Genomic DNA, 11,251 nt, shown 5'->3' with positions numbered 1-11,251 from the left:
GAGATGTATAATTGGGTATCATCAGCATAACAATGGAAACTAATCCCATGCCTTCTAATGATGTTTCCCAGGGGAAGCATGTAAATTGAGAACAGGAGAGGTCCTAAAACTGACCCTTGTGGGACACCATATTTCACTAGCATTACATCAGACGGTACTCCATTTAGATCTACAAAATGGTATCGATCAGACAGGTATGATCTAAACCATTTTAATGCCTGCCCCTGAATACCTATATGATTTTGTAGGCGGTCTATGAGAATATTATGATCTATGGTGTCGAATGCAGCACTTAGATCAAGTAAGACTAATATTGAGATGCAGCCTTGGTCTGAAGCTAAAAACAAGTCGTTTGCAATCTTAACTAGTGCAGTTTCTGTACTATGATGTGGCCTGAAACCTGACTGAAATTCTTCTAGGATGTTGTTTTCCTGCAAGAATGTGCATATTTGAGCTGATACTACTTTTTCTAATATTTTTTATATGAACGGAAGGTTTGAAATCGGTCTATAATTTGTTATTTCATTCGCGTCCAAATTAGATTTTTTAAGAAGCGGCTTAATAACTGCCAGCTTCAAAGGTTTAGGGACGTGACCTAGATATAATGAAGAATTAATAATGTTTAGAATTGGCTCTCCAACTGTAAGCATCACTTCTTTTAAAAATCTGGTTGGTATTGGGTCTAACAGGCACGTTGTTGATTTAGCTGAGGTGATAAGTTTATACAGCTCTTCCTGTCCTATACATGTAAAGCACTGAAAATCTAAATGTGAAGCTCTTGGCTGAACTAGATCATGAGATGCTATTAGAGGTTGAACCTTTGTTATTTTCTTCCTTATGCTATCGATTTTTTCATTAAAGAAGTCCATAAAATTTTCACTACTAAAATGTTGTGGAGTACTCTCTGCAGGCATCTTAGGTTTTGTTAGGCAGGCTACTGTACTAAATAAGAACTTGGGATTGTTTTGGTTTCTTGCTATCAGTTGTCTAAGATGCTCGGTCCTAGCGGTTTTTAGAGCCCGTCTATAGCTGCACATACTGTCTTTAAACGCAATTCGAAAAACTTCTAATTTAGTTTTTCTCCATTTTCGCTCAAGGTTACGGGTTGCTCTCTTTAGGGCGCGAGTATGACTATTGTACCAAGGAGCAAGTGTTTTATCTCTGACTTTTTTTAATCTGATGGGAGCAACAGTGTCTAATGTACTGGTAAAAATAGTACCCATGCTTCTAGTCACTTCGTCTAGATCGTCTGCATTTAGGGGTCTAATAAGAATTTGGGACAGATCCGGTAGATTACTTGTGAATCTGTCTTTAGTAGTCGGATTCATATTTCTAACAAATCGATAACGTGGAGAGACACAGCTAATCTGTTCTATGGGTAGAGTATATATCAGGAGGTGATGATCTGTGATATCATCACTTTGAGTTAAAATCTCTATATTAGTGACATCTATACCATGAGATATAATTAAATCTAGTGTATGATTACAGCGGTGAGTTGATCTATTTATATTTTGTTTAACCCCAAAGGAATTTAGTAAGTCCATAAATGCGAGGGCTAAAGTGTCGTTAGCATCATCTACATGAATGTTAAAGTCACCTACTATCAACACTTTGTCAGAGTTAACAATTAGGTCTGATAGCAGATGTCCAAATTCTTTTAGAAAATCGGCATATGGCCCTGGGGGTCTGTACACGGTGGCCAGAGTAAAATATAGCGCGGGTTTATTATGTATTTCATTAAGTGCAACATTAATGACGAGCACTTCAAATGAGTTAAACCTGGGCCTTATTTTCTGAGTAACAGTGAGTACATCTTTGTAGATAGTGGCGACACCACCACCGCGACCAATTAGACGGGGCTCGTGCTTATAAAAATATCCTGACGGAGTAGACTCATTCAGACCAATATATTCATTTGGTTTAAGCCAGGTTTCAGTGAGGCAGAGTGCGTCAAGGCAATAATCTGATACCATTTCATTAACAATAAGTGCTTTAGGCGTAAGGGATCTAATGTTGAGAAGTCCAAACTTTAGAGGTAGACTTCGATTACTTATTTGGCCTTTTTCTGGTTTAATGGTTACCAGATTGTTTCGGCTGGATTTAACGAATTTATTCTTTTTTCTCACTAATCGGGGAATAGACACAGTTTCTATAGTACAAGCTATGTGTGTGCGTCTATTAGTATGGTGAGTTGTATTGTGGCTGATATCTAAAGAATCTGAGGTATGACTTACCGCAAGTCAGATGGTTCGTAATGTCCTGGAGATGTTGTCAGAGAGGACCGCTGCTCCAGCTCTGCTAGGGTGCAGGCCATCTGTGCGGTAGAGCCTAGGACGCTCCCAGAAAACATTCCAGTTATCAACAAAGGGTAATCTCTGTTGTTGACACCAAGATTGTAACCATTCATTGAAGGCAAATAATCTACTGAACCTCTCGATTCCTCTCTGAAATGTCGGAAGTGGTCCAGATACGACAATCTTTGTCGTGGGTGATGTGCTGCGGACCTTCTCAACCAGGCTCCTGAAGTCCTTCTTTAGGATCTCCGTCTGCCTCAGCCTGATGTCGTTGGTGCCAGCATGGAGAACCACAGCTCGAATGTTCTTCCTCAGGGCCGCAGGCACCTGTGCAGCAACATCAAGAACACGTGCACCAGGTAAACAGCGCGTGTACGCCTTACCTTTAGCTGTGGTAGCACGCACGTGCCGGACAATGGAGTCTCCGATGACCACGCGTCGTGTGCCGTCTCACGGAGAGGAGCGAAGCGGTTTCGGGTTGAGATCTCGAAGATGGGTGGTGGCGGAGGAGGAGAGGTCCTCGCCCGGGGCTTGGCGCGCATCTTCCGCTGCTGAAGTTTCCAGGCCTCATGGTATTCCGGCGCCGGGGTGAAGGAAAGCTGGGCAGGCTGCGTTCTCGGTGCGTTGGACCTGGGCAGAGAAGCACGCGGAGTAGAGGTTGTCGGAGAATTCTCATGCCGAGAATTTACCTGGGACAGGTGAGCGTCGGTCCGCGACGATTCCAGCGTGGCTTTCCGCTGCTGTAGCCGGGCCAGCTTCACCTGTAGGTCGCGGATCAGCTTCTCCACGGCCTCCATCTCCAAGTCCACCGAGTGCAGCTCCAACGTCTCCTCACCTGCACACAGGGGCAGAGACCCAACCGACATGGTGTCTAAAAATAGAAATAACCGGTGCGAAAGAGCGTAAACAAACTTGTGATAGCCGGGCTAACGGGCTAGCGATGCTAATGAAAAGCCGGCTAGAAGCGGTGTGCTGCAAAACTATTAAAACTTATACGATATAAACCTATACGAAAACGATATAACACGCGTTTCGACAGAATATATTATAAGGTAGTATGAAATACTTATCTGTTATATGTTTACTCTTCGTAAGGGGACGAAAAAGTAGAAAAATTGGTCAGTCTGGCGGAGCTCGGGAAAAAGGGGGAAAGGGGGAAAAACCTTTTTTTCCTTCAAGGTTTGTCATAGACTAATTTTAAGACTGGACTACTGCAACTCACTCCTGGCAGGCCTGCCTCTGTCCACGATTTGTCCTCTGCAACTGATGCAGAATGCAGCAGCACGTCTCGTTTTTAATCTTCCCAAGTTCTCCCACACCACACCACTGCTTGCCTACAAAGCTAAAAATGGCCCAGCACCCACTAACCTCTCTGCTCTAATCACACCATGCACTGCACCACGTTCCCTCCGATCCTCCAGCACTGCTCGCCTCATCCCACCATCTCTCAGGAATCGAGTGTGGCATTTATCCAGGCTTTTTTCTGTTCTGGCACCTAGGTGGTGGAATAAACTTCCTCTAGATGTCCGTACAGCAGACACTTTGACTATCTTTAAACGACGACTCGAGATGCATCTGTTTTTCCAGTACTTGGACTAGGCTGTTGGCAGTGGACTGTTGTGATCATCATAATTTTCTTTAATAAATAATCAAAACATTTTAACAAATAACATTTTTACATCCCAGTAGCTCCCCTATCTCCCTTGTACCACCGCTGGCAAAACCTTATGAAATACAAATTAAACAAATTTACAATTACAGTACAAATTTAGAATTTAAATTGATTATAGGAGTTTCTTGACATAAAATTTAAGCAAAGTAAATGTATGCCTTTATATCTAGCCTTTAGATTTCATCATGTGTAAAAGTAGACTGTGTCCATCAGAACAATTGGGTAAGCCACAGTTATTGTTAGATTATTGTGCAAAGCTATATAAGGTACATAGCCTTTATAAGTCTCTACTTTTATTTAAGTGCACTCGCAATGGCAAGAAAAAGTGAGAATTTTGTAAAATAATGAAAGCAAACAGGTGTGTTATTCTGTATTGGTTTCAGTAAATTTGAACACGTCAGAAAATGAACCAAAACTCTGTGTATACTTGCCTCCCAGCAGTGAAAACTTTATACTTATAGAAAAATGGCTGCTTTTATATAAATGAATGGAAAACAAATTTCAGATAATGTAATTCGTATTAAACAGGAACTATAGGTGCATCCACTGCTGCAGAGATGAGGAAATGACATGATTTCTATTACTAGAGCTGAAACCAAAGAAATCATAAAATTATCAATGAATTATTTAAATGCTCAGAATCAGTCTCCTACAAATTTGTATACATTAGTCTACTCATGCCAGTTAAATTTAATTAGCAAATATTATAGGTAAACAACTGTCATGAATGGTGTTGGACTGTGGGCTTAAAAGTGTGGCATAAACGCAGAGGGTACGAAGGGCTTACAAGTCTTTCAATGATAAAAACAGACGAGGGATACAATACAGACAAGACGACTAGACAAACTAAACAGACTTGGGGACTAAACACCCAAGGGACTAAACATACATGGGTCTTGACTAGGCCTAGTTGCTGTTATGCACACTAGCTGCTAAGCTGGATGGTAGCTAAACAGACTAGTAGCCAGAGACCCAAGGGGCAAACAGACTAGGTACACAACAGACTAGGTATGAAACAGACTAAGAACTACGGTTGATCTCAGCGCTTAAGAGCGTTTTTTACAAATCATTGGTGAACGTTTGTTATTGTTTCACATGCATGCATAAATTAACTGGAAATGTCGTTGAAAAAAAAAGTAAAAAAAACTGTTTTTCTTCAATTGAGCATAAAATGTTCTTGCCGGAATGACATCCTTTTCGATATTTATATGAAACCTTATCAATTATATATAAATATAATAAATTATCAATGCCTTTATCAACAATTGCTTATCTCACATTAAAATAAATAAATAAGTAAATAAATAAATATGTTCTTAAATTTATTTTTAAAAAGTTTAGCCTAATGATCTTCCCCTGATGTGCATTTGCTAATAGGAGAAAATTTTAAATAAGCCTATACCTAGCGGTGAAGACACTAGCAAAATGGCTGAAACCAAAAAACAAAGTAAAGGAATTTTTCAAAAAGAGCAAATTAATATTTTTTAGAGAAGATATAGCTCTCTTTGTGCTACAAAAGTGCTGTGATGTAATAACAGTAACAGCTACTGTATGTTGCACAACATTGCAGTGAGGGCAAGAGTGCCCTTGGACATTACGGAGGAAGATGAAGAGGTGGAGAAAGAGAATGGAGTTGAGATAAGACTCCATGATGATCAACCAAGACATGTTCAATACATGGCTGGGTTTTATGCACGCCAGCAAGTCATTGACACATTTTTTTGAGTTCCTCCTTTATTTGTGTCATCTTTAAAACACATTAAATATTTTCTATTAAATACAACATTTGTACTATCCTCGAAATGTCCATATACAAAAGTGTATTTTTTTTTTCATTCTAACATTTATGCCATTTTAATTTTATTTCTTTATTTGTTATTATTTCTATATTGAATTGTGTAATTAGTAGAAAATAGAAATGAATGAAAATATACGTACAAATAAAATGATAAATGACTTTTAAGAGAAGTAAATTTTGGGTGCAATTTGCCGGTTGTCCTGCAGGTGCCCTCATAACTCTGTCTCTTAACGATGTACTTAAGGCTTTACAATTACTCCAGAACACATGTAGATCTACTAAAATTTTTTAGGTGCTACTTAAGTTACGATGTTTTTTGGAAAACAGACCGTGAGATTAGGATCAATCGTATGATCATTTTTACGAACTTTTTGGGCTTTTGATGCTTTTTGGAAACACAGCCCAGGTTAGTGGCTAAACAGGTTAGCGGCTTATCAGACTAGGAGACTAGACAGACTATGATCTAAGCAAGTTAGTAGTTCAATGGCTAGTCGTTATACAGACTAAGCACTAAATCACACATGAGGTTAAACACACAAGAGGCTAATCCTCCTAGAGGCTAACCCTCCTAGGCACTAATCTTACTCTAGGAGACACAAGGCAAAGAGACAAACTAACAACACATACTAAATCAAAACGGATGAAAACTTAACTTAAACAGCTCCACAAAACATATGCCAAGTAAAACAGAACAAACTAAAACAAAACAAATGCCTTTTTTACATAACCAAAACACCACCAAACAAATGCCCACTTTACCACAACCAAAACAACACAAACCATATGGCCACTTTAACATAACCAAAGCTCGACCCAGTTTCCCAGAACAAAAAACTATTTATAAAGAAACTAATGAGCTACCTCAGTTCAGTTGCGCTCCCTCATCACCTGGCCGAGGTTCAATCGGGGGAAACTGAGTCTAAAAAAACAAAAACTGCACAAAACAAGATTTGGGGCAGCCAGCGCCCTCTAGGGGTAATACCTTACAACAACAATAACCCACATTTAGAAAAATATTTCTATTTAGAATATAAAACAATCCTACATCTATTTTTAGGCGTGCCAGTTGCCACTTTTTATTTAGACATTTTCAATACAAATCTTATAATGCCAACATGACATCAAACATTCCCCATCTTAATATTTAACTATTTATTTTATTATTATAACTATTACTATTTCATTTACTACAAAATACTATTAAGAACAAAAATAAATAAAACTTTTTTAAATATTATTGATTAAATGTGGGATGAAAAAACTGTCCTCAAAAATGTAACAGATGAGAACTCGTGCCCATCAATGTCATATACAGTATGCTGGAGAAATTCCAGATGGAAAGACACTGCTTTGTGTAGTTCAAAGACAAGAAAACCTTTAAAACAAACATAAACAGCCTCCACCAAAGAGTCTAGAATGCAGAGTACAGGATGTGTCACACAGCCGCGATATATTATACTATAAGCATATTATACCAAGGAATACCAGTTAGAAATACCCGAAATAAAATACCTCCACTGTTTTAACCATTACAGAGATATCACAGCCAGCGGTAGTTTTGAGAACTTCTTTCTGACATGAGGCTGCATTGGGCCGGTACAACCAATAGAGGTTATGAGCTGTACACACATGCATTATCGCCTAAAAATACACTTTGTGACACAATAACAGTAATATTTCAAACATTCTGTAGGCTGCCATTTAGAGAAACCAGACAATAAAGAATTAAAATATCAAAATAACCCAACCAGGTGTTCCTTTGTAAACAACTCACTTCATTTCATTTAACCCAGCATAAAAAAACAACAACAACGTATTTAAAAAAAACACTGTATTTTGTAGATTGTATTTTTTAAGTTATTCTAATGTTAAAATCTGTATGTCTATTTTTTTCTGTTATTTCTATGTTTAAAGTTTGATGTCTTTAAATGTCACATTTTTTAAAAATAATACCAATAAACAGATACAATTAAAGATAGGCTATATTACAGTTTATTCTTTGTACAAATAAAAGTGTCAGGTAGTGAACTTAATTATCTGTCTAAACAACAGTTAACCAATATTTTTATTAACTCATTATAGTACAGTAAATGTCAATAGCTCTGGCTCTGTTTACTTGGATTTAGAAATTACCATCACTGTAGCATTTCTTTGATACACCATATGACTTTTTTATGACTTAAGCTCTAATTTAACTTGAAAACTCAGATGAATAAAAATGTCAGTTTGCACAAACAAATCCCTGCATGGTATGTTCCTCTGCCCCAACCAGGAAACACATAAAAATATGCCTTTGTCATAGATCCACTGAGATGAACCCATGCCCACAGAACCTCAGCCAGCTAAATCGTCTACTCCTCAATTATATTGGACTGCCAGCCATGCTGATGAGGGAAGCATTCCTGGCCCTTCTTGACACAGAAAGCCTACCTCACCCAGGCACAGAAGGACAGACACTAACCAAATTGGTTCCCTTTTTTCGAATGTGGCTCATGAGGGCAATTTTGTCAACAGCAGAATAAACACCCAGCTGCTGCAGACAGGTTCAGGAAATCAAAGCAAAATTAATCAACTAAAGCAACTGGCCCACACCCATCCCATAGGTGGTAATCTTGGGGCTAAAGCCAAAAACTTTGCCAGCGCTGCCCTGAATGCAAGAAAACAGAACCCAGGAAGCCAGCCTCTAACCCACTGATTTTACCCTCCATCATCTGCATCCCATTTGAACATGTTGGAATGGATCTAGATAGCCCACTTCTAAAATTTGTGAGAGATTATGAAAACATCTTGATAATAGTAGACTATGACACTTGGTACAAAAAAACCACTCCACACTGCAAAGCCACACCAAAAACATTGTGAGAGAGTTAGTGATTCTATTCAGCAAGGTGGGGTTGGGCAAGGAGTTCCTTACAGATCAAGATCAACACCCTTTATGTCTAAATTAATGACAGATATAAGCAATTTGTTGCAGGTCAAGCAGATCTTTACTGCTATAAAAAATGAAAACAACCACTTCCATTATAATAATAATATTTTATGAAAAGAGTACAAACACAGTCCATAGTGCCACTGGTTATGTCCCTGCCCTACCTATGTTTTTGTGATATCTACATTTTCATACAAATGTGACTTTAGGATTAAATTCTCGACAACCTTATCAGAATGTAAGTGAGTGAGTTTGGCGCTATCAAGAGAAGCTTTCATTAGTTTAACAGATTGCTAGGCAAAAAGTGTGGACATAATTTTCCAACACAAATGTCTATTTCATAAACATCTGAAAACCTCACCAATTTTTTATTCTTTTTTCTTATGAAGACCATGTACCATTGTTAAACTGAAATACTCAAATGGAAGAGAATGGAAGTTGTGTTTACATGGTGGAATCCAGAGCCATGGTGGGGCGGGGGTTACTGTTTGGCATGGAGGGTGGGGTTATTGTTTGGCATATATTTATGTGCTATTATTTTGACAATGGTTTATCTCTATGTGTGTAATAACAACTTTTTGTTTTATTGTTGATTGATCCTGTCTATAACTGATTGAACAGTTATTGACTTGAGTTATTGACTGATTGAACAAAGGACTTGAGTATAAGTTGTAGTGGCACAATGCGCAGAAACTTGGAGAGGAACATTCAGCGTGCAGGGACCGATGTAAGAATCTGTGACGAACCACACATATTAAAAAGCACTAAATTGGATGAAGTAATGGGACATAGGCTTTTCTCTGCCCTTACAGCATAAGTAACAGTGAAACAGCATGTGTTCGTTGTACCTAAGTAATTGTTTATTTTATTTATGATTCATTATTTTATTTTAAGGTTACAATAAAAACATGAAAAATGCAGTAAGAGATAAACAAAGTGACTGATTTACACAGCATACTTATCTGCATTATATTGCAGTTGATTTGCTTTAATTTTTTTGTGGTTTTATTTTTTTTTATTAATGTGTTTTATAATTATATCAACTTAAATAGAAAAACATACTTTTCATGATAAAACGTTTGTTAATGAAGAGTCTGTTTGGAATATTTGCAAAGTAATAATTAATTTAAAGCACCTTCTATACCATGGGTAAAACAGGGCATAAATAAATGGATTAATAGTGGAGTTAAGGTAAAGCATAATAACAGCTTTCTGAATAGTTTCTGGCTGTATTTTAATAACACCTCCTAATACACTGCAAATAAAATATGGAAGTAAACACACCAGAAACACAGACACTAAAATGCCGAGGACTTTAGCTGCTTTTCTCTCAGATTTCATTGAGTGTGAGGTGATTTTCTGTGTTTTAGGTCGTGCATGATTATTAAGCTCTCTGATAGCAGTGGCATGTTTCTTAGCAATCACAAAAACCAGAGTATAAAAAAATAATATGACAGAACATGGAAATATAAATGTGTGAACAAGATCAATTGCAGTCCAAACCTCATTCAGAATGTAAAAGCACTGTCCAGGGCACATTACAAAACCCATAAAGTTTCTATTAATATACAAAAGTGCTATGACATACACAAGACACAAACACCAGTTAGAATACACTACAATGCACATAAACTTCTTAGAGATTGACTTTGTGTAGAAAAATGGATTTGAGAGAGCTAAATACCGATCCACAGAGATCAAAGCGATATTGTAGATGGACTGGTTTCCGAGAAAAAAAGAAGTTATCATCAAAAAGATGCAGTAACTTGTATTAAAAATCCAGCATGACTCAATCGTCCAGATAAATATCGGCACCATCACCAAAGCACCAATGAGGAAATCTGACACAGCCAGAGAGAGCACAAGTGTGTTTGTTTGTGTGTGAAGCTGCTTGAAGTGAAGAACAGAAATTATTACCAGCATATTTCCACACACTGTTTGAAGAACCACAGCCGCTGAACACACATACAATAAGATATAAACTGCAGGAGATACAGATTTTTCTGGACAGGAGAAAAGCTCACAGTAATCAGACTGGTTAAATTCTGTCAGGTTCATGAATACATGAATTTTCGCCATGTCTAAACATTTGAAAAAATGTTTCAGATGTTATTTTCTGCCATTGTAAAACAGTAACATTAAATGAACTGTGACACAAGCTGCTTTGGTTTTATAGAAACTGATCACACCCCCTGAATTTGAGTGACAGTATTACACATGATGACAACAGTGTTGAAACAAAACATCCAGTAATTATTAGCCAGGCAATTGTACAAACTATAATGCAAAATTTGACAAAAACAAAGCTTAAATTTTAAAACAAGGTGCAATGAGCAAAGTTCATGCTGATAACAGTGTTAAACTAAATGATAGTTAGTCTGGAAAATTATTAAATGTTTTATTATCTTTATATATTTTAGAAAAGCCGGTAACCCACAGCTGTAACCATAACCTGTGCTTTATAAAGTACCAAACATTTTTAATGGGAAGACAGGTGTGGACTGTAGGCAGGCCAGTCTAGTATTCACACTCTTTTACTACATAACCACACTGTT

At 37.6% G+C, this 11,251-nt stretch overlaps 1 protein-coding gene across 1 annotated transcript; it reads right to left on the bottom strand.

Annotated features, from left to right (window-relative positions):
- Positions 1-9,761: 9,761 nt before the first annotated feature.
- On the bottom strand, positions 9,762-10,760 carry LOC128518102 (trace amine-associated receptor 1-like). The gene has a single exon (XM_053491246.1). The coding sequence runs from the start codon at positions 10,752-10,754 to the stop codon at positions 9,762-9,764; it is 993 nt and encodes a 330-aa protein (XP_053347221.1). The 5' UTR covers positions 10,755-10,760.
- Positions 10,761-11,251: the final 491 nt, after the last annotated feature.

This window comes from Clarias gariepinus, chromosome 2, assembly GCF_024256425.1.
Source record: "Clarias gariepinus isolate MV-2021 ecotype Netherlands chromosome 2, CGAR_prim_01v2, whole genome shotgun sequence".
NCBI classification, from domain to species: Eukaryota; Metazoa; Chordata; class Actinopteri; order Siluriformes; family Clariidae; genus Clarias; species Clarias gariepinus.
Note: the sequence above shows the minus strand (reverse complement) of the source record. Positions and strands in the feature narration are given on the sequence as shown.

Coding starts and splice junctions, on each gene's coding strand:
- LOC128518102 (XM_053491246.1), bottom strand. CDS start 10,754: ATGAACCTGACAGAATTTAACCAGTCTGATTACTGTGAGCTTTTCTCC.